This window comes from Rattus norvegicus, chromosome 5 (genome assembly GCF_036323735.1).
Source record: "Rattus norvegicus strain BN/NHsdMcwi chromosome 5, GRCr8, whole genome shotgun sequence".
In the NCBI taxonomy this organism is placed as follows: domain Eukaryota; kingdom Metazoa; phylum Chordata; class Mammalia; order Rodentia; family Muridae; genus Rattus; species Rattus norvegicus.
This window is the reverse complement of record NC_086023.1, coordinates 144,702,374-144,726,606: the sequence shown is the minus strand read 5'-3', so window position 1 is coordinate 144,726,606 and position 24,233 is coordinate 144,702,374. Positions and strand designations below refer to the sequence as shown.

The 24,233-nt window shown below is 41.5% G+C and overlaps 1 protein-coding gene across 6 annotated transcripts in view; it reads right to left on the bottom strand.

Annotated features, from left to right (window-relative positions):
- Zmym6 (zinc finger MYM-type containing 6) overlaps positions 1 to 24,233 on the bottom strand; it is a 47,987-nt gene that overhangs the window by 2,199 nt on the left and 21,555 nt on the right. For 5 of the 6 annotated variants that reach the window (XM_063288022.1, XM_039110350.2, XM_017593509.3 and 2 more), the window contains 9 exons: positions 23,668 to 23,818; positions 21,986 to 22,101; positions 20,317 to 20,592; positions 19,557 to 19,707; positions 18,546 to 18,718; positions 17,284 to 17,431; positions 15,370 to 15,537; positions 14,207 to 14,244; positions 1,415 to 1,559 (listed from right to left, as the gene is read on the bottom strand). In XM_063288022.1, coding sequence (XP_063144092.1) covers positions 1,415 to 1,559; positions 14,207 to 14,244; positions 15,370 to 15,537; positions 17,284 to 17,431; positions 18,546 to 18,718; positions 19,557 to 19,707; positions 20,317 to 20,592; positions 21,986 to 22,101; positions 23,668 to 23,818 — 1,366 coding nt within the window. Of the gene's footprint in view, positions 1 to 1,414; positions 1,560 to 14,206; positions 14,245 to 15,369; positions 15,538 to 17,283; positions 17,432 to 18,545; positions 18,719 to 19,556; positions 19,708 to 20,316; positions 20,593 to 21,974; positions 22,107 to 23,667; positions 23,819 to 24,233 lie in introns of those variants that run through there. The other variant, XM_039110354.2, reaches the window with a different exon arrangement.

The following is a 24,233-nucleotide window of genomic DNA, read 5'->3' as shown; positions in this document are numbered from 1 at the left end:
AGAGCACTTTACCTGGGATGTGTGACATCCTGAGCCAATCCTCAGCGCCAAGACAAACACACCAACCACATGTAAATTCTAAGGCCAGTCCTGGAGTTTGGCTGTGTTGTGTACACTAGAATCTAATCCCAGCACTCGGGAGGCCGAGGCAGGTGGATCTCCAGTGAGCTAGAGTCCAGCCTGGTCTATAGAGTAAGTTTCTGGATAGCCAGGGTTACACAGAGAAATCCTGACTCAAAAAACAAACAAGAAGCCTAATACTACAAACAAAATGAAACTTAAGCACAAACATCCAGTTGTCTGTAGCCCTTTCCTACCGTTTCCACGTAAAGAGCAGTTACAGAAGTCCCTTTCCTACCGTTTCCACGTAAAGAGCGGTTACAGAAGTCCCTTTCCTACCGTTTCCACGTAAAGAGCGGTTACAGAAGTCCCTTTCCTACCGTTTCCATGTAAAGAGCGGTTACAGAAGTCCATGGAGCAGGTAAGAGTATCACTTTTCACAGAAACGTAAAACAACAAAATTTCCTGAAGAAGGAATTCTCTTTGAAGTCTACCAAAGGAAAGGAACCCTATTAAAATGTCAATGATTACTTTTTACCAGAGTAAACTTTATCTATTCGTTTATTTAGAGACAGGCTCTTGCTGTTCAGCCCGAAATGGCGTTGAACTCAAGATTTTTCTGCCTCATTTTCCCAAATAGCTGGGACTATACTAGCTCACCACAACACCCAGGCCCAGACTAGGCTTTTTACATGTATGTTGGACTATGGAATAAAAGTAGGATTAACAACAAAAGAAACTCGGACTATAGCTCTGTGGTGAAATGCAAAGCTCTAAATTGACACGATGGTGATAGAACACACACACACACACACACACTTACACACACACACTTACATACACACACACACACACACACACACACACACTTTGGGCAGAGCTGGCTACTAAAATAACTGAAAAACAGGACAAATGTGAGATTAAGGCATGACCATTGAATTGACTGGGACAACATTTTATAGCTTCTCCATGGAGGAATTCACACGATTTTCTATCACCATCACCCCAGACTATTATCTATTATTTTAGCAACCTATAATTAAATAATTAAATGCAGAGTTTAAAAGAAAGGAAGGAAGAAGAAAAAGAAAGACTGGACAAAGTAAGGCTCAACTGGTAATGCTTTTAAGCAAGTATGTAAGTCAATAATTGTAGTATCTTATTTGAAAGAGCATTTGAAAGAGCAATGCACACATGTATAAAATGTTTACCTCTACATACAATACTCTGTATGCATATGGATTTGAAGTATATAATCCAGAAATTAATATTTGACACTCAAAATTACTGCCTTACCTTTTTATAAAGAAACAAAGCAGAAAACAAACCTTATACAAGGCGCCAAGACACTGACCTGTCTGGCATGCAACATGGTGGGTGTGTGGTCTGCATGAGGTGGCCTTGGTCTGTGTAACTGGCTTACACAGTATGCCTTTGTTCTTCAGAAGCTTGGGGGCCTGCGGAGACTGAAGTCTCTCAGCAGCTGCCGGTTTGCTTCCCTAGTTAGAAACAGATCAGTGAAGCAGAGTTTTAGTACATCACCAATGACTATATTGCTATCACATGAAAAGCAATGTTATCCCTCTAGAAGAGTAGTTACAAACAGAAAGCATTCTGGAGGAGACATTACCAACACCACTAACTCCTAATTCCCCTAATCAGCATTGATTCCATTTACTGATCTTTTAAAAATATTCTGGAAGAGCCGGATGTAGTGGTGCACGGCTTTAACCCCAGCACTGGGGTGAGGACAGGGGGTTGTGGGGAGTGGGAGGGTGCAGAGGCAGGTGATCTCTGAGCTCAAAGCCAGCCTGGTATGTAAACCGAGTTCCAAGACAGCCAGGGCTGTTACACAGAGAAACTTTGTCTTGAAAAACAAACAAACAGACAGAACATTCTGGAAGATGGGTATGGTTAGCACGGGCAAAGCCCTAGGTTCATTTCCTAGTAAAATGGACACACCCACATTCACATACACATACATACACACATTCTCACATACACACACACACATATATATATATATACATATATATATATATTCACACATATAAATTATTCTGCCTAAAATATGAGCCACATAAAAAAATTTGCTGAAAAGGGTAATTATTTTTAAAAAAATATATCCAAATTCAGATTCCATAAAAAAATTATATATAACCATTATTGATTAAAGATCTCAACTGGAAAACACAAAACAGAAGAAAAAAAAAGCATGGAGAATTTCAAATGACCAGAACAGAAAGGAACTATTTTTTTTTTTTGTTTTTTCTCCATCTTTATTAAATTGGGTATTTGTTATTTACATTTCGATTGTTATTCCCTTTCCCGGTTTCCAGGCCAGCATCCCCCAACCCCTCCCCCTCCCATTCTATATGGGTGTTCCCCTCCCCATCCTCCCCCCATTACTGCCCTCCTCCCAACAATCCCGGTCACTGGGGATTCAGTCTTGGCAGGACCAAGGGCTTCCCCTTCCACTGGTGCCCTTACTAGGCTATTCATTGCTACTTATGCGGTTGGAGCCCAGGGTCAGTCCCTGTATAGTCTTTGGGTAGTGGCTTAGTCCCTGGAAGCTCTGGTTGGTTGGCATTGTTGTTCATATGGGGTCTCAAGCCCCTGCAAGCTCTTTCAGTCCTCTCTCTGATTCCTTCAACGGGGGGTCCCGTTCTCAGTTCAGTGGTTTGCTGCTGGCATTCGCCTATGTATTTGCCGTATTCTGTGTCTCTCAGGAGAGATCTACATCCGGTTCCTGTCGGCCTGCACTTCTTTGCTTCATCCATCTTATCTAGTTTGGTGGCTGTATATGTATGGGCCACATGTGGGGCAGGTTCTGAATGGGCATTCCTTCAGTCTCTGTTCTAAACTTTGCCTCCCTATTCCCTGCCTAGGGTATTCTTGTTCCCCTTTTAAAGAAGGAGTGAAGCATTCGTGTTTTGGTCATCCTTCTTGCGTTTCATGTGTTCTGTGCATTTAGGGTAATTCAAGCATTTGGGCTAATAGCCACTTATCAATGAGTGCATACCATGTGTGTTTTTCTGTGATTGGGTTACCTCACTCAGGATATTTTCCAGTTCCATTTGCCTATGAATTCCATAAAGTCATAGTTTTTGATAACTGAGTAATATTCCATTGTGTAGATGTACCACATTCCTCTGTTGAAGGGCATCTGGGTTCTTTCCAGCTTCTGGCTATTATAAATAAGGTTGCTATGAACATAGTAGAGCATGTGTCATTGTTACATGTCTGGGCATCTTTTGGGTATATGTCAAGACAGGTATAGCTGGGTCCTCAGGTAGTTCAATGTCCAATTTTCTGAGGAACCTCCAGACTGATTTCCAGAATGGTTGTACCAGCATGCAATCCCACCAACAATGGAGGACTGTTCCTTTTTCTCCAAATCCTCACCAGCATCTGCTGTCACTGGAGTTTTTGATCTTAACCATTCTGACTGGTGTGAGAATCTCAGGGTTGTTTTGATTTGCATTTCCCTTATGACTAAAGATGTTGAACATTTCTTTAGGTGCTTCTCAGCCATTCGGCATTCCTCAGCTGTGAATTCTTTGTTTAGCTCTGAACCCCATTTCATAATAGGGTTATTTGTCTCCCTGCAGTCTAACTTCATGAGTTCTTTGTATATTTTGGATATGAGCCCTCTATCAGTTGTAGGATTGCTAAAGATCTTTTCCCAATCTGTTGGTTGCCGTTTTGTCCTAACAACAGTGTCCGTGTCCTTTGCCTTACAGAAGCTTTGTAGTTTTATGAGATCCCATTTGTCGATTCTTGATCTTAGAACATGAGCCATTGGTGTTTTGTTCAGGAAATTTTTCCAGTGCCCATGTGTTCCAGATGCTTCCCTAGTTTTTCTTCTATTAGTTTGAGTGTGTCTGGTTTGATGTGGAGGTCCTTGATCCACTTGGACTTAAGCTTTGTACATGGTGATAAAAATGGATTGATCTGCATTCTTCTACATGCTGACCTCCAGTTGAACCAGCACCATTTGCTGAAAATGCTATCTTTTTTCCATTAGATGGTTTTGGCTCCTTTGTCAAAAATCAAGTGACCATAGGTATGTGGGTTCATTTCTGGGTCTTCAATTCTATTCCACTGGTCTATCTGCCTGTCCCTGTACTAATACCATGCAGTTTTTATCACTATTGCTCTGTGATACTGCTTGAGTTCAGGGATAGTGATTCCCCCTGAAGTCCTTTTATTGTTGAGGATAGTTTTAGCTGTCCTGGGTTTTTTGTTATTCCAGATGAATTTGCAAATCGCTCTGTCTAACTCTTTGAAGCATTGGATTGGTATTTTGATGGGGATTGCCTTGAATCTGTAGATTGCTTTTGGTAAAATGCTCATTTTTACTACATTAATCCTGCCAATCCATGAGCATGGGAGATCTTTCCATCTTCTGAGATCTTCAATTTATTTCTTCAGAGGCTTGAAATTCTTATTATACAGATCTTTCACTTGCTTGGTTAAAGTCACACTGAGGTATTATATTATTTGGGACTATTATGAAGGGTGTCATTTTCCTAATTTCTTTCTTTCTTTTTTCTTTTTTTTTTTTTTTTTTTTTGGTTCTTTTTTTCCGGAGCTGGGGACCGAACCCAGGGCCTTGCGCTTCCTAGGTAAGCGCTCTACCACTGAGCTAAATCCCCAGCCCCATTTTCCTAATTTCTTTCTCGGCTTGTTTCTCTTTTGTGTAGAGAAAGGCTACTGATTTATTTGAGTTAATTTATACCCAGCCACTTTGCTGAAGGTGTTTATCAGCTTTAGTAGTTCTCTGGTGGAACTTTTGGGATCACTTAAATATACTATCATGTCATCTGCAAATAGTGATATTTTGACTTCCTTTCCAGTCTGTATCCCTTTGATCTCCTTTTGTTGTCTGATTGCTCTGACTAGAACTTCAAGAACTATATTGAATAAGTAGGGAGACAGTGGGCAGCCTTGTCTAGTTCCTGATTTTAGTGGAATTGCTTCAAGTTTCTCTCCATTTAGTTTAATATTGTTACTGGTCTGCTGTATATGGCTTTTACTATGTTTAGGTATGGGCCTTGAATTCCTGTTCTTTCAAATGCTTTCTCAGCATTTAATGAAATGATCATGTGGTTTTTATCTTTCAGTTTGTTTATATAGTGGATTACGTTGATGGTTTTCCATATATTAAACCATCCCTGCATAACTGGGATGAAGCCTACTTGATCATGATGGATGATTGTTTTGATGTGCTCTTGGATTCTGTTTGCAAGAATTTTATTATTTTTGCGTCGATATTCATAAGGGAAATTGGTCTGAAGTTCTCTTTCTTTGTTGGGTCTTTGTGTGGTTTAGGTATAAGAGTAATTGTGGCTTCATAGAAGGAATTCGGTAGTGCTCCATCTGTTTCAATTTTGTGGAATAGTTTGGATAATATTGGTATGAGGTCTTCTATGAAGGTCTGATAGAATTCTGCACTGAACCCACCTGGACCTGGGCTCTTTTTGGTTGGGAGACTTTTTTTTCTTCTTCTTTTTCTTCTTCTTTTTCTTCTCCTTTTTCTTCTTCTTCTTTTCCTTTTTCTTTTTTCTTTTTTTCGGAGCTGGGGACCGAACCCAGGGCCTTGCGCTTCCTAGGTAAGCGCTCTAGGTTGGGAGACTTTTAATGACTGCTTCTATTTCTTTAGGAGTTATGGGGTTGTTTAAATGGTTTATCTGTTCCTGATTTAACTTTGGTACCTGGTATTGGTCTAGGAAATTGTCCATTTCCTCCAGATTTTCAAGTTTTGTTGAATATAGGCTTTTGTAGTAGGATCTGATGATTTTTTTAATTTCCTCTGATTCTGTTGTTATGTCTCCCTTTTCACTTCTGATTTTGTTAACTTAGACACACTCTCTATGTCCTCTGGTTAGTCTGGCTAAGGGTTTATCTATCTTGTTGATTTTTTCAAAGAACCAGCTTTTGGTTCTGTTGATTCTTTGTATAGTCAAAAGGAACTATTCTTAAGAGAAATGTAGCACAAGGCCCTGGGTTCGGTCCCCAGCTCCGAAAAAAAGAAAAAAAAGAGAAATGTAAAATCAAAGCAAAAAAATATTGATACATTTGACAACCTGGAAATTAAAACACACACACACACACAAAAAAAAAAAAAAACTTTTGCAAACAAAGCTCTCCATGAAGCAAAGTTAAAAGAAAAAAGAGTGAGATATTTAATTAAAACACATTTATTTCATTCAGAAAACCTTACCGAATGCTTACTGTAAGTCAAGCCCTGTTTAAGCCCTGATGGTACAACAGAAAACAGACAAACAAGAGTCCTGCTCACACACGTTCACATCAGAGAGGATACAGAAACAAGCAAGTCCAGCAATCAGACCAACATATCCTTGTAGACGGTGGCAAGAGCTGTAGAGGATGAAGGAGCTGAGAGTGACTCCTTGGAGAAAGGAGTGTGGGAATGATGCCTGACTCCCGAAGTTATTCAAGAGCCAGCCAGGCTGGAGGAACAGCTCAGCTAGAAAAGACACTGCCACCCAGCCTGACCACCTGAGTGCAGGCCCCAGTCAGTGTCCTGGAATCTCTGTAGTACAGGGAAAGAACAGACACTCCCAGAGTTGTCCTTTGATACCCACATATGTACAGTAAGTACAAAAAGAGACAAAGTGTGTGCACAGCTGATGGCCCTCTATCCAGAGTCAACTCTGAAAATAACCATTCCTCCCAGCTGACAGATTGGATAGGTCAGTGGCTTCTGAGTACAAATGGCAGCATATATGGCTAGTTTCAGCTCAGCACCTGCTCTAACTTAGCAAGCCATGTTGGAGGAATATTTACATGACTTTATATGCAGCCGCCTAGTCCCTCGGACTGTACTCTATTACTAAATGAGCCAGAAGGACAATATAAACCTTGTGCCATTACAAACAATGCCATGACGCCTCCCTATCCTCACATAAACTCGTCCTACATGTGCTAGTATCTCTATGAACACTAAGCCTGAATGTTACTGGCCAGTTACAAGCTTGTGACTTAAATTCTGATGGCATCAACACACTGCTCTCGGAAAAAAGCTGTTATCTAATTGTGTGGCCATATGTAGGTTGATGCCATTTTCAGGTGAAGGCTGGTACAGAATAGAATGAGGCCTATCATTGGACGAGAAGAAAGGATGGGCAGGAGAAAAGTTTTAGAGAGGAGACCAGAGTAAGAGGAGAGAGAGCAGCCGAGAGAACATGGCAGCAGATGTTAAGATTTCTCTCTGCACATCTACAGGTTGTTATGACTATTCTTAAGGGATGGATGTGTACAGGGCTTTGTATGTCTAGATGAACAAAATATATCTTATCTAGGTGGGCAGTTTATATCCCTATCAATTGGTTATAAATTAATTGTGTGGATATATTATAAACAACATTTAACACATAAATCTGGTTGTTGAGTTCTAGTTTGCTGAGAAACAATTTCACTGGGTAGTTGGGAGCATAGCACAGTCTGTGACAGGAGGCTATGCTAGGCTATAGAATGCTTGGGGCAACGCTAGCATGGCCCGTGGAATTCGATGTGTGTATCAGGTGTGTTAACAACTGCCCCAGGAGATAGTGTGTGAAAGCGGTAACAGAGAAACAGCTAGAGCACATGGATCTGCGAGGAGTGGGAACTCTCGGGACCAGGTCATGCGCCCTTTAATAATTTTACCACAACAGCCATAAGCAATATATGTGAGCTCATTTCCTAATATCCTAGACAACAGATCTCTTTACTTGAGACTACTCCTCAGGCAGTGGGCACTTTGCCTACTGTAGAGGGTCATTCTTTATGTTTAGCATTCCCTGTGTCCCCTTGCCTGTGAATGGGCCATCATTAACAGCTACCATTTTCCTGTAAACAAATTCACCCATGAGACAGTTCACATGTCTGTAATCCCAGCACTGAGGCAGACACAGGCAGATATCTATGAGTTCAAGGCCACACTGGTCTACAAAGTGACTTCCAAGATACCCAGGGCTACACAGTGAGATGCCTGTCTCAAACACCACCTTCATGCCCACACATTTTGTCTAGACATAGTGTTGCACAGCTGTACTCCCAGCACTCAGGAGACGGAGACAGAAGGATAATCCTAGAGACAAGAGTAGACTGACTACACGGTGAAGACTATTCTGTTTCAAAAAAACTTTGTATGTTTTCAAATGAATGTGCCATGAAACTCAAAGACTCAAAGAGTAAACAACAGGAAATAATTTGCCCTGTTAAAATTCTTCCCCAATCAGTTTTTCTCTGAGACTCACCTACTTACTGGTGCCTTTCCAGGAAATTCTCGGAGCTGGGGACCGAACCCAGGGCCTTGCGCTTCCTAGGTATCCAGGAAATTCTCTATGTCTGGACAAGCAGATGTCCATGTGTATTTAAAGCACAAATGGGAGTGTGCAATAATACTAAAGTCTATACCTTCTTTCCAGAAGCCTGTACACATAGGCCCCACCTACTCTTTTAGACAAAGGCGTAGCATCCCATGATGTGACTCTAACAGGCTTACTTTAACTGTAACCCAGTGCCTCTGCATGTTTGTGCAGTCTCTAGGCTGGCTCTGTAAATAGAGATGGGGACAGGACAGGGGCACAGCTCAGACTCTGCTTGTGTACTCAAGATCTATTGCCCCAGCCACTGATAGAAAGATTGGGTTTCAAGCTTCTGCAATTACAAACAATGCAAACCAGCTATAACCACACCTGCACTTTTAAGCTTCTCTAGTTTCTACTAAAATGATCTGAAATCATTCATACTCCAATCGGCAACATGAGAGAGTGCCTTCACTGTCCATTTTCATCTTGGCATAGATGAGCAGTGGTTCTAAGTCCATTCCTATTCATCCTTTTCCGCACAGCACTCAGTATTGTGTATTATTGTTGTTATCATTGCCATCGCCATCACCATCATCACTTTATGTGTATGAGTGTTTGACCTGAATATGTCTGTGCACCACGTGCACAACTGGTGCCTACGGCGGCTAGAAGAGGGCATGGGATGCCCGGAGATGGAGTTAGCAAGTGCTCTTGCTAATAACTCTGAGCCATCTCTCCTGCCCCAATCAATCAATCAATCAAACAATTTATTAATTTTGCTTCTGTTACAAGGTCTCACTAGACAACCTGACCCAATGTAAAACTGTTGCTATCCTCCTGCCTCTGCCTTTGAGTGAGGAGGTTTCAGGAATACTCCACCTAGCCCAGTTTCATTTCTCAGTAACAGTGAAGATGAACACTGTTAAGAACTACTTTAATGTCCAGGTCTGTAAACCAATGGATACTCTTGCCTGTTTTCTATGGGTTGTTGGGTCTTTTTTAATTTATTCTCTGTACATATTTTTAAAAACTGGTTTTGGGGGTTGGGTGTTCTAGTTTGGTAACAGAGCACTTGCCTAGCACTCAAAAGATCCGATCCAATCCAAGGCACACATGGCCTCAAACACAAAAGCATTGCCACCGCTGCACTTACCCGTTTCTTCCTTTCCCCACCCTGAGGCAGTCTCACTGTGGAGTGCAGGGTAGCACAGAACTCACTAGAGCAGGCTGGCCTTGAACTCAGTTATCTGCTTGCCTCTGCCTCCGGAGTACTGGGATCAGAAGTACGGGAGCCGGCCTGCTCAGCCCGTTTATCTTTTGAGTCTGGAAGGTTGAATTCCTCTTACAGATTCCTTAATGGCTTCTAAGTTTTGTGACATATTTATGACATTTTCCCCTACATATTTCTTAGTTCTTTTCTTACATCTAAATCCCCATTTGAACTTCATTTTGTTAAAATTGGTTGGTAGAAATGCAACTATAGGCCTAGTTGTCCCATTGTTATTATTGAATAATTCATATTTCTCTTACTGATCTGAAATATCACCTTTTATTCTCACAATATATAAATATATTTGCGTCTATTTCTGATTTTCTCATGTATTAGGAGTGGTGTGGGTTTCTGAAACCTCAATAACACCTCCAAGTGACACACCTGTCCGACAAGAATCTATCTCCTAATTTCCCTAAACAGTTCACCAACTGGGGATCAAGCATTCAAATACGCGTGTCTAAGGGGCCGTCCTCATTCAGATCACCACCAGCCAGGCCTGGTTTTTGCATGAGGACTGCTGGGACTCAGCCTCAGGCTTCCAGAACACGTGCTCCTGCTCAGCCAGCTCCAGCCCTTGCTTGGTCTTTCTTCCCATCTCCTACAGTCTCACCTTAAATAACCATAAATACCGAACACCGTTTCTGTCACTGTGCTTGATGACTATCTGCTAATTTTTAAATTTTGTGAGTCCCTGACTGTTAACAGTTTTACATCTATTTCTATAGTTTTTCCTTTGAAATGGCTGATTGTGTAGTTGGTTTTCTCAATTTTCCTTGAACTTCCTGTTTTTAACTTTCCATCTACTGATGTTTTGAATTACCTTTTTCTTAGTGTTTTAGGGATGTTTATCTATAGCAATTTCCTATTATCCACGGTTTTTGTTTCCATAGTTTCAGTTACCCACATCACCTATGGTCTGAAAAAAACCAAACAGAAAATTCCAGAAACAAGTAATTCAGAAACTTTATAAATAGCAAGCGTTTTGATGCATCGTTCTGTCCTTGTGTGGTGGTGGGTGTTGGCTAGCTGACTTCTTTACTTTTTAGTGGTGGCACTGGCGACCAGAGGTCAGAAGGATCAGAAGCCTTGCATGTGTGGGACCGCTCTACCCCTGAAGCACACCCTGAGCACCCACAAACTGTTGACTCTCTTCCTTTCTCACCCCTTCCTTCCCTGCCCCTCTCCCTCTTTCTTTCCTTACGTCCTTTCTTCTGAGCATCAATAAGTAGTCCAGCCTGGCCTAGAACTTGGGGTGACTCTCCCACATCAGCCTCCCAAATGCTGACGCTACATGTCCAGCTAGCTCCCTTGGGTCTCTTTTTACCACGTAGATAATGGCTGGTTCCAGACAGACTTTTCTTACTTTGACCTTATAGCTCCAGATTCACATATCCACTTGTCTACTGATACTTAATCTTAGATGACTAATAAGTTGTCTCAAGTATGTTTTAAAAGAATCCTTTTAATCTTGCAGCCTTCTCTCTAGTGTTCCCTGCCTTGTACAGTCCCTGTTCTGTTTTGCTAAATGGCTTCAGTGCTTTCCCACCTGTCTTCCTACAGCTATTTCTGCTCTTTGCAGGATTTCCTCCACATTGTTGCCAGAATTTGTTTTGTTTTGTTTTTGTTTTTCTAAGAGACAAAGCTGTCCTACAACTTGGTATGTATCTGAGAATGATGTTAAACTTCTCATCCTCCTGCTTCTGGCTGCTGGGTTTATTCAGACCCATAGCTTCACGCATGTTAGGAACATATTGTACTACCTCTTTCCCTCCTCCCTCACAAAGAACTTGGAAAAGCACAAATCAATACGGGAGGCCGAGGCAGACGGATAATTCAGGGAGTCTGAATAAGGACATCATAGGAAATGAAAACAAACAGCAACAAACCCAGCCTTCCTGCTTCCCACAAGTCAGACCATGTGACTCTTGCCCTCTTCTGGTGTGTCTGAAGACAGAGACAGTGTACTTATATAGAATAAATAAATAAATCTTTAAAAAAAACAAAAAACAAAGAAGGTAGAGAAGCTCGTCTCCAAAATTAACCCTTCCCTAAATTGTTTTTGATTGTGGTATTTTATCACAGCAATAAAAGGAAGCATCTAACAGAAGCAAATAAATCTAATTCTATTTAATGGAAATATAGCAGATCAGGGTTTGGCAAAGTCACTGTGGTGGTTTGAATGTAACTGGTCCACAGGTCCATGGGGAGTTGCACTATTAGGAGGGATGGCCTTGTTGGCATAAGTGTAGCCTTGCTGGAGGAAGTGTGTCATACTGGAGACAGGTTTTGAGGGCTCCTATGCTCATACCATGCCCAGTCTCTTTCTGCTGTCCTAGAATCCACCAGCACCATGTCTGCCTGCACACTGCCACACTTCCTACTATGATAATGGACTAAACCTCTAAAATTGTAAGCCAGCCCCAATTAAATGTTTTCCTTCTAAGAGTCACTTGGTCATGGTGTGTCTTCACAGCAATGGAATCCTAAGACATGTACCTTCACTTGTTTTGCATACAAAGTTGTATTGGAAATGTGCTTGCCCACATATTGTCTGTGGTTACTTTGGCACTAGATAAACAGAGCTGGCAGATCCTCCAGGTGCAACAGAGACTATCCAATTTGCAACGTATTTTATTTTATAAACTAAAACTAAATCAATCAGAGCTATTTGGTAACTGGTTTTTAAATTTTATTCTTAATTTTATTTCTTTTCATTGCATGTGTATTGGTGTGTTTTTTACCTGCACATATGTCTGTGTGATGGTGTCAGATCCACAGGAACTAGAGTTACAAATAGTTGTGAGCCACCATGTGGTTGCTGGGAATTGAACTCAGGACCTCTGGAAGAGCAGTCAGTGCTCTTGACCACTGAGCCATCTCTCCAGCCCTTTTAAAATATGTTTAAATTTACTTTTAAGTGTATGAGCATTTTACCTCCATGTATGCCTGTGCACTACATACATTCCTAGTGCCCATGGAGGCTACAGAGGCCAGAAGATGACATCAGATCCCCTAGAACTGGAATTATATTGTTTTAAGCTGCTGAGAAATAAACCTGGGTTCTCGGGGTTGGGGATTTAGCTCAGCGGTAGAGCGCTTGCCTAGTGAGCGAAAGACATTGGGTTCGGTCCCCAGCTCTGAAAAAAAAAAAAAACAAAAAAAACCCTGGGTTCTCTAGAAGAGCAGCCACTGCCCTTAACTGCTGAGCCATCTCTCCAGCTCCCAGTGGCAGTTAAAATGACAGGTGAATTATAGTGAAGAAAATATATATAGGGCAACTATATTAAGTGAGGTATATATTCCTAAAAACCTGAATTATTCAAAACTAGCATAATTAAAGACTAACTGTCATACAAACATGAAGTAGAGGGATGAATCCTCAGAGCATACAAATTTATAACCAGTACTATAGAGTGCTAGAAATAGTAGTAGTTTGAATAAAAATGGCCCTTATAGGTCCATAGGGAGTGGAATTATTGAAACGCTGGCCTTGTGGAGTGTGTCACTAGGGTGGGCTTTGAGGTCTCATGTTCAAGCCAGGCCTAGTATGGCATTTTCTTTTCCTGTGGCCTGCAGATCCACATAAAGAACTCTGAGCTCCCTCTCCAGCACCATGAATGCCTACACAGCACCACTCTTCCTGCCATCATAATAGACTAAATCTCTCAACTGTAAGCCAGCCCTAATTAAGTGTTTTAGAAGTTGCTACAGTCATGGTGTCTCTTCACAGCAAAACATCAAGATAGAAATTATATAGCTACTTTTATAAATATATGTTGCTATGGTTTGTATATGCTTGGCCCAGGGAGTAGCACTATTAAGAGGTGTGGCCTTTGTTGGAGTAGGTGTGTCACTGGGTGTGGGCTTTAAGACCCTAGTCCTAGTTGCCTGGAAGTTAGTATTCGGCTAGCAGCCTTCAGATGAAGACGTAGAACTCTCAGCTCCTCCTGCACCATGCCTGCCTGGATGCAGACATGTTCCCACCTTGATGATAATGGACTGAACCTCTGAACCTGTAAGCCAGCCCCAATTAAATGTTCTTATAAGAGTTGTCTTGGTCATGGTGTCTGTTCACAGTAGTAAAACCCTAACTAAGACATATGTTAATAATATGGATTAAGTATATACGGTAACATCTTACTTGTACAGTTAATAATTAATAATAAAAAAATTACAATGGCATCATGCTAAACTTTCCAGACTTTCTAGACTAAACCAAAAGTACTTAAATGTAGTAAGAGGAAAAATGAGCAGCCAGAAGGAGCTAGGAAGCACTTAAACAATGGGAGAACCTGAATACGAACTGTAAGGTAAATCAGGAATAGACCCTTATTAAGGATCCAGAGTCCAAAGATATAGTTCAGAACAGACAATGTGTTACTACTCAACCTTCTGAAAAGACTAAGCTGTAAACAGAAAAGCATTTATGTAGTCTAATATATGTGTATGTGTGCATATGCATATATGTATATGTATATATAGTAGACTGTAACCAAAATGAAACCCCCAGTAAATGGGGATCATCAAGTAACACATTAGTGAAAAAACTTACATTTCCAATGATCTTTGTTGCCTCTGTAGGACCAGCATCTGTTACAAATCAGAGAACACATTATCACTCCTGAAATATTCATAAGTAAACAATGAAATTAAGGCATTTGTTTTTTCTCATTAAGGAGGGTTAGAGTCTGGACCAGAATTTCTCAAAAAATTTTTTAAAAAGGTCCCAAGGCACCATGGTACCTGAGTGAAGGTAAGAATCCCTACCACCTCAGGCCCCTGACTTCATTAGAATGCCTGGCGGCACAGAAGCAAGCAGTGGGGGCTGGTGAGCCGCTCAGTGGCTACAGTGCATGGTGTCCAGAGCATAAGGCCCTGAGTTCAGATCCCCAGAGCCCATGTTTAAAAACAAGAACAGAGAGATGCAGTCATAGCTCTACATCTATAACCCCAGCTGAGACAAGAGGATTCCTGGAGTCCACTGACCATTCCAGCCTAACCGTCAATGAACTCTAGATCTTAAAAGCTAAGGTAGATTAAGGTATTTGCCATTCCAACTTGAAAACCTGAGTTTGATCCTCAGATCCCAAGTGGAAGGAGAGAACTGATTCCCAAAGTTTTCCTCTGACCTCCACACACAAGGCCTGGCATGTACCTGCCCACACTTGTGCACATATTAACTTACACACAATGTATACACTAATAAAATTTACATGTTCAAGCACTAGACGGACAGTGGTGGAAGGTGTCTAACATCACCCACCTATACAGAAGTAAGTAAATATGTTCATACTCCAACCCCACACACACACATACTGGGGGTGGGGGTGTTAAAACTCTTCAAATTATTTTTGTTTATTTTATGTGTGAGTGTTTTGCCTGCATGTATGTATGTGCACCACATGCATGCCTTATGCCCATGGAACCCAAAAGGGGACATCAGCTCTCCTGGAACTGGAGTTACAAATGATTAGAGGCTCACACAGCTGCAGAGAGCTGTACCCAGGTCCTCTGCAAGAGCAGCGGGTGCTCTTAACTGCTGAGCCCATTAGAATCCTTTAAAAAGTTAACTCTGCACGCCCCTTCCTTTCCAACTCATCCCTCACCCTACAGTGGGGCACACACTTCCTCATTACTATAAAGGTGTTACCAGCAATAACTCTTAGACTCGGCAATACTTGCCTCCTATCCAAAAGCCTCTGCATCAAGTCATACCTGTGCAGACACTGTTAGTGTTCCTGGAGGGCTGGAGTGCAGGTATTTTTGCCAATGATGTCACACTGGTTATAACCGGTGTTGTAGCTATCTTTGGAGAAGGGAGTGCCGTCATAGCAGTTTGTACCTTAGGAATAATTACCTGTGCTGGCTTTGGGAGCACAAACACTACAAAAAAAGGGTAACGACACAGATTAGCATGGCCCCCTGAACAAGGATGGCATGCAAATTCATGAACTGTTGCATAAAAATAAGGAAGAAAATAAATGCTGATTAAAATAAACAAAAGTTAGACACCACATCAAAAAAGAGTTAAATAGGAATGAGACTGTTTAAGGAGTCGTCGGTCAGGCAGTGACACAAAGCTCCACCTGTGTAACATCAGCTTGGGTGACTCTGCTAAGGTCTGTGTTCACTGGGACTTAGGACAAGCCTGGTTCTGTAAAATTATAAAGTCCATATAAGACATCCTAAAATTTAGTAATTTTAATATCTAACAGGTAAAGTGCCAGGTATTCTCAGCTTTGAGATTAACTGGAAGTTGATGAAGAAGCTGCCCCTCCAAGTAACGCTGTTTTTTCTCTTTTAAGTTTTCATACAAAATAATAGGCTTCCTTTACAAGTTGTAGTTGACTGTATTTTGCTGACATTCACCCTCATCATTCTGCCATGTACAGCCTTGCCCCCTGCAATAGCTGCCTTCTTTTCCTCTATCTCTTAGACCCTTCCTCCCCAACAGTCTCCCTTCTAGTAGCAGTGGTTTCTCTCAACGATACTGTAAAATGAGTGTCCCACCACCAACCTGACTAGTCCTAGGATGGGCTGGCGAACACAGAAGCTTAGAACAGCTATACATAAGGGAGAGCACACTGTAAGAATTATGTAGTACTCGAGGTTCTCAGCAGAGGATCTATGCTTGTCTTGGATCATCGGACAGTACTCCTGAGAGGACACACTTTAAGAACATTCCACACATCACTCATCTCGATTTTTCTTGACCACATTAGTTGTCCTACTTGTAAAAAAGAAATTTTTTTTTCAAGAAAAAACTTTGCTACCCATGAAGAACTGGACTACTTTATTTTTCCTGAAATAATTAATGTGTTGCTCTTTTTTTCTTTAGCTACAAGCAAGTTCTGCATCAAATTCTATACCAGGCACAGCAACCATAGTAACACACTTGCAGCCTCTCCCTCTGTTTGCCGTCTTTTTAGTTTTTATTTTCAGTTATAGTATGGATCCCTTAGCTTTACAAACTTAGAGTCACGTAAGTTGAATCAAAAGCAATCAAATTCAATTTTCCTATGAAATAAGTATGTATTAATTGCTTGCTTTGATTATGGTAACAAAAAGCATCAGAATTAATTTCCTTTCAAAGGCTGACCATGTGATAGTTTTTTGTCAACTTGACATGGCTAGGGTCTTCTGAAAAGTGGGAATCTCAACTGAGAAAATGCCCCATCAGAGCACCTGCCGGCAAGTCTGTGGGGCATTTCCTTGATTAGTGACTCGTGTGGGCAGTGTCACTCCTGGGCAGGTGGCCCTGGGCTCCATGAAAAAGCAAGCTGAGCAATGAGAACAAAGGCAGAAGCAGCACCACCGCACGGTCTGTTCAGGTCCTGCCTCCAGGTCCCTGCCTCGAGTGCCTGCCTGACTCCCTCGGTGATGGAGTATGACCTGAGAGTTGTAAGATGAAATAAATCCTCTCCTCCCTGAGCTGCTTTTGGTCACGGTGTTTATTTACCACAGCAATAAAAACTACAACAGACTTGTCAGTAAGGCACCCTAAAGAAAACTTTCAGGAAGTGTAGGCTATAATACAAGGAAACTTTGTGTTATTGTAGTATTTCAACTGTGTATGCAACAGTATATCCTAGCACTGACTGGAAGAGCCTGGAACAAGTTTAATTTTACCTTTTCTTTGTGGAATTGGGTCATTCGCACTATACTGATGGCAAAACTTCAAGACACAAAACAGGTTACAGAAGTATTTGATGTTGCCTCTCCACTTCAAGGATTCGCTTAGCTTACCCTGCCGTTTACAGGCATCACACCTGGCTGTCTGAGAGGTGAAGGAAGGACAAGGAAGGGTTAAAATTATAAAAGTATAATACTGACCAGAAGCACTAATGAAAATGGTATATGAGTTAGTGAGATTATAAAATGAAAGGTTCCCTAATTAAAATACTGTAGTTAAAAACAGGTATTTGTTCCACATAAGATGTCCTAACAATTTTTGTTTGTTTGTTTGTTTTAAGACAGGGTTTCTCTGTGTAGCCATGGTTGTCCTAGAACTCACTCTTTATACTAGGATGGCCTTGAACTCACAGAGTTCCACCTGCCTCTGCCTCCTGAGTGCTGGGGTTAAGGTGTGTGCCACCACAACCCAGCCTAAGTACCCTTTTCTTAAGCATTGTGTTTGGTCCTTAGCCATACAATGGTTAAAAATATAGAATATTCCTCGGCAAGCAAAGTACATCAGGAATGAGTATTAAGAGCACAATGAGTTCGCTAGAGTGCTGTAGGTGCTATGTAGTTGCCACCTACCAGCTTCCTCGAGGGCATGCTACTCACCTCTCAGGCTACTCACCTCTCAGGCTACTCACCTCTCAGGCTACTCACCTCTCAGGCTACTCACCTCTCTGGCTACACTCCTCTTACTTATAAAGTGGCAACAACACACCTAGCCCTCAGGACTGACAATGGGACTGGAACAATCAACTGTAAAAGTGGCAGGTCTGTACTATGCTTATCTAACTATTCCTACTACTGTATGTCTTTCAAAACTAGGAAAGTAGGTAAGACTATCAGTTTGCCACGCGACCTATGAAGGGAGGACAAGGTCTGACCTTAAATTCTTGAGTAACCTGAATGAGAGCTACTTAAGGCAAAGTTATGTAAATTTCTAACCTAAAAGCTACAAATAAGGTCATCATACTTTATAAGAGAGAGAGAATAAAAAGTACACATATCCTTACTCTGGCTAGAGATCCATCTCAGTGGTACAGAGTTTGTCTAGCAGGCATGAAGTTCTAAATTCAAGGCCCAATACCAGGGGAAAGAGACCTCCAGAAATCCCGAACTCTGAATACATTTTTTCATGTAATTTGAACATATTTTAATTGAAAATGATTAGCATTTGTTTCAAAATGAATCAAAGAGCATGGCCTAGTTACCTGATATAACAAAGCTGTAAACTTAGACATGCAATCTTCACAGCAGAAAACCTGGAGCTTGCCTTCCAGTTGATTTTCCACAAAATTTGCAGACGTCTGTAAACAGTAACTGCACGTCTTACAGTAGTTTCCCCATCTTTCCCCAAAGTCTCGAGCGGAGAGGACCTTGCAAACTATCCATCAGCAAAGATGCAAGGAGAGACAAACATTCGTTAGCTTTAAGGAGGAAAGACTGGTGTCAGCTATGACACTTCAGGCCTACAAACCCAGCACCTCCAAGACAGAGGCAGGAAGAACACAAGTTCCAGACCAGCCTCAGGTACATACCAAGTTCAAGGTCAGGCTGAGCTACTTGAGAGCCTGCCTTTAAAAAAAAAAGAAAAAGAAAAAGAGGCTGAAGAAATTGCCCAGCAGTCAAAAGCTCTTTCAAAAGACCTGGGCTTGGTTTCCTGATGTAATTATTTGCCTCTATATTATAGGATAACCTCCATATTCACAGAACAAACTCAAATTAATGTTTAAGTATGCTCTAAATAAGAAATCATCCATACTCTGAAGTATCAGAGGCTTCAAAGGTTCTTAAACCGAATAGCAGCAATTAATTGAATCTACTTTACAAACAGGTAGAAAGGATCCTAGCTGAATTTACAAGCTTTTCTGTACGAATGCCATTAACCATGGGTTTTCTTTATTGAGATTGCTGAAATGCTTAAAAAGGCAGGTCTCAAGTGTACTGAGTATAAACTGTATAAATTCAACTGTTTAAGAATGTTCAAGCAGCTGGGTGGTGGTGGCACATGCCTTTAATCCTAACATTTTGGAGGTAGAAAATCTCTATAATAAGAGTTAGAGGCTAGCCTAGTCTATAGAACAAGTTCCAGGACAGCCAAGGTTACACAAAGAAACCATGTCTTAAAAAAGAAAAGAAATGCTCAAGTAATGCTTCCTAAGCAAAGTTTTTGAAAATAAAAACTGATGAACTCCACTACCTATGTATAATACTCTTTTTACCTTCACTACAGAAAGGCTTGTCAACCCCTGAGAATCGCACAGTATCCTCTATGGTCTTCTGTAGCTTACAGTAGTCGCACAAGGCCTTAACTTTATTTTGCCTTTTGTATTCATCACAGCAAGCCTTGCCACAAAACATAAACATTCTACCCTGCAAAAACAAGAAAACAGTTGTTAAACTCTAACCAAACATGGGAACACGGGCTGGAAACATGGTTCACTGGTCAAAAGAGAGTACTGCTCATAGAGAGGTCTGAGTTCAATTCTCAGTACCCACGGTAGGCTGCCTACAATTACCTAGAACTGCATCTACAAGGGGATCCAATGCCTGTGGCCTCCATAGGCACTGTGGTCATGTACACACACACACACACACACACACACACACACACACACACACACACAAACACACCAAGTTAAAAATATACCTCTCTCTCTTTTTAAATATCTACCTAAACAGCAGATTTCTCTTTAGCAGGTCTTTTCCCAGACCAGTGAGATGGCTCATCAGGTCAAGGCACTTGTGCCAAGCCTGACAACCCAAGTTCCATCCCAGGACCCATGTGATGGAAGGGGAGAGCCAACTCTTACTAACTGTATCCCACAAGCACACCATGGAATGCTCATATGTGTGAATACACAAATACACACAAAATAAACATATTTTTAAGTCAACACAAACTGAAGAACTGGCAAACTGGCAAAACCAGAAATGCTTACTGGATGGTTTACACACATCTCTCTCGGGCCAGCTCCTTACCTTGTAGAAAAGCAGCTCTGGCTTTGTGGCAAACAGAAGGCTGCACTGCAGGCACGTGAGTTTCAAGAAGGAAAGGGTCAAAGCGATCTGGTGGGACTCCTTGGCAAGGGTCTCCAGAGCGGCTGCAGCAGGGTTGCTGATGGGGCTGCTGAAGGAAGGGGCGGGGGCTTCTTTTCGTGCTGACACTGCAGACTGCATGGGTGCGCTCAGCACTTCTTGGCCTTGAGATATGGGTGCCAATGAAGAGTTCCTTCCCTTTGGCTTGTTAAATACATTCTAAATGAATACAAAGCAAAGATTTTACCAAATAAGAAATAATGTAGCATAATTACTTTAATTTCCTCACTTTAATAAATTCATTCCACAAGCATTTTTTATTTTTTACGTTTACTTCTAACAGAAAGAATTTCAGTGGCATACCTTCCAGTGCGGAGGGTTAAAAAAAAGTGAAACACTCAAAGGTAATGAATTAGAACAGAAGACTCCTGCAAATTCTCCAGAGATGCATTCCTCAAGCCCTACACATATCACCAACCGGCTCCCGATGGCTAGTGTGACAGTGGACACACTAGGCATCCTCGTACCCAGGAAAACAGGAAATTCTTTACTCTTTCTGCACAGAGTGGGTAGAAACGGGAGAGGGGGAGAAATCCAGACGGAGAATCATTACATTTCTGGTCCAGGACACAGGGCACATGAGCCGGATAAGCTTTTGATCATCACCATTCCACCTCTTAAACCACACGCTAGCCTCTACTCTTTTATAAAGGAGAGAGCCAAAATCAGTATGGTGGCACATAACTACAATCCCAACATTTGGATCCAGAGTTCCAGGCCACCCTTGGCTACAAATCAAGTTCCAAGGGTAGCCTAGACTATACACAGGAGGAGACCCTGAAAGGAAAAAAGGGAAAGAAGAGAACCAAGAGGAAGAAGTGGGAGGGAAAGGTACTTAACTCAAGGACCATGAATAAGAAAGCCGGATGTCTGGCCTCAAACATTCTCAAATGTTTGTACAAATGACCTATGACCTTTGGAACATTGCTTGAATAGAGTGTTGGTTTTTTTTTTTAAACCCTGCATTCAACACTTTAACACTGAACAGGTGTCACATGCTTGTAAAACTGTAACTTGGGAAAGAGAGCCAAGATGATTGTCTCACATTCGAGGCCAGCCTGATTCTGGCTATGTAGCAAAAAAAAATGTAGTAAAGAAAAAAATGGTCTAGCAAGATGGCTCATGTTATGATATACAAGCATATACTAAATAAATGTAACAGAAAATAATTTATGCTGGACAGTGGTGGTACATGCCTTTAATCCCAGTACTCAGGAGGCAGAGGCAGGTGGACCTAAGTTCAATGCCAGCCTGGTCTACAGACTCAGTTCTAGAATAGCCAGGGCTACACAGAGAAACTCTAGCTTGAGAAAAGAAGGAAGGAAGGAAGGAAGGAAGGAAGGAAGGAAGGGAGGGAGGGAGGGAGGGAGGGAGGGAGGGAAGTAGAAAGGGAGGGAGGGAGGGAGGAAGGGAGGGAGGGAGGGAAGGAGGGAGGGAGGGAGGGAGGGAGGGAGGAAGGAAGGAAGGAAACAGTTTAACCTTTTACAATGTTTTGCCATAGATCAATCCCTTAGTGAACTAGAAAGAACTAGAAACAGCACCTGCATCATACCTGGAAAGCCAGCACACAGTTGGAGCTACAGAAGCTGCAAATCGTTCCATTTGACATTGCTAGGTGGTACTGAGGGACTGCTGCAGTTTTACAACTATGACACAAAACCTGTATACCTTAAAGACAAAAAATAAAAGTGTTATACACATGCACAAATGATCCAAAAGTCTAGTAGTAGAAAAACAGCCAACTACTTAGCATACCCTCTCCTTATGTCCTTTGGGGACCAGCTCCCAGACTTCCCCAGGGATACCCCATATCTGCAGCCATGCTCATTCCCGTCTTACAGAATGGTACCAGAGTATTCGCATATCATCTCGGTACACTCTAAATATCCCTTACAGATCATCCCTAGATTACTTAGAATATTTAACAAAATATAAGTAACATAGAAATAGCTGATATGGGGGTTGGGGATTTAGCTCAGCAGTAGAGCCCTTGCCTAGCAAGCGCAAGGCCCTGGGTTCGATCCCCAGCTCCGAAAAAAAGAAAAAAAAAAAAAAAAGAAAAAAGAAATAGCTGATATGCTATATTATTTTGAGAAAAATAAAATACTCTGTAAAATTCAATTATATTTGCTGAGGTTTTTGTTTTTGTTGTTGTTTTAAAGATTTATTTATTTAATGTATACGAGCACACTGTCTTCAGACACACCAGAAGAGGGCAACAGATCTCATTACAGATGATTGTGAGCCACCATGTTGCTAGGATTTGACCTCTGGAAGAACAGCCAGTGTTTTTTTTTTTTTTTTTTTTTTTTTGGTGTGTGTGTGTGTGTTCTTTTTTTCGGAGCTGGGGACCGAACCCAGGGCCTTGCGCTTCCTAGGTAAGCGCTCTACCACTGAGCTAAATCCCCAGCCCCACAGCCAGTGCTCTTAACCACTGAGCCATCCCTCCAGCCCAGTCTTTGGTTTTTGTTGTTCTTATTTTGAGACAGGGGTATCAGCAATAGCCCTGGACATTCTGAAATTCACTATGTAGACCAGGTTAGCCTTAAATTCACAGAGATTCCCCTGCCTCTGCCTCCTGAGTGCTGGAATTAAAGGTGTGCAACACTATGGCTGGCCTTTGCTGAATACTTTTGAGGAACAATTGGTTGAGTGTAGTAGAACCCATAAATATGGATGGTCAGCTATAACACACAAGAAATCACAGAACTTTACAGTAATCTCTAAGTCTAACTACAACTAACTTCAACTAACCCCTGCCCATCAAAGCCTAACATAAAGAGGACTAGAAAGATGGCTCAGTGGTAAAGAGCACGGGCTGCTCCTCTCGAAGACCTGGATTAGATTCCTAGGTCCCACATGGTGGTTTCACAGCATCTGTAACTACAGTTCCAGAGGATCCAAAGCCCTCTTCTGGTGTCCACAGGCACACAGGTACATACACATACATGCAGACAAAACAGGCAAACAAAATACAATAAAATATTTTTAAAAAGAAAAAAATAGCTTAAAACTTAGTAATTATTTTTTTCTTACACATGAAACCATAAAATATATTCTACAAAAAAGAGAGTATCAGTGAAAATCTATTTTCCTTTTTTATCAGTTCTTCAAAAGTAAATCAGTCTTGTGTTTTTAGCCATATTAAATGAATTTAGTAAAGAACAAAATTAAGTAACAGCAGTTATGGTCATCATTGATATGTTATTAAATCTATAAATTTATCAAATTTACCTGAAGAAATAACAGTCTTAATTCTGTAAGCAGATAAGCAGTTAATAGAGCAGAAAAGCTCTGTTCTTCCTGAGTCATTGGTAGTCTCGATCATTTCAGCAGACAGCCTCGATGAATTCCCCAAGGCATAGAGTGGCTTCGGGGCCAGATTCTATTAGGATAGCAATAATATAAGAAGGATGTAAGCATAAGCTCCAACATTAATTAATTATTGTTTCAAATTAGAAAAGGGCCAGAGATGGCTCAGTGGGTAAAGTGCTTGCCATGTAAAAGCATGAGGAGGACTGTAATAAGCCAGAGACAGTGTGAATGTACAATCCCAGGGCTCCCCAGCATGACAGGAGGCAGAGATGGGAGAATCACCAGTGTCACAGCCAGCCAGCCTGACATACACACCCAGAAATGAAGAGACCTTGGTGCAAACAAGGTAGGTGCAGGACAACACTGACTGTTGTCCTAACACTAGATAAGACAGAGAAAAGGAGAGAGGGGAAAGAGAAGAGTCAGGGTCAGAAAGGGGGAAGATGCGACCATTAGACTACTTCCTGTTAATTAGGGACACTGAG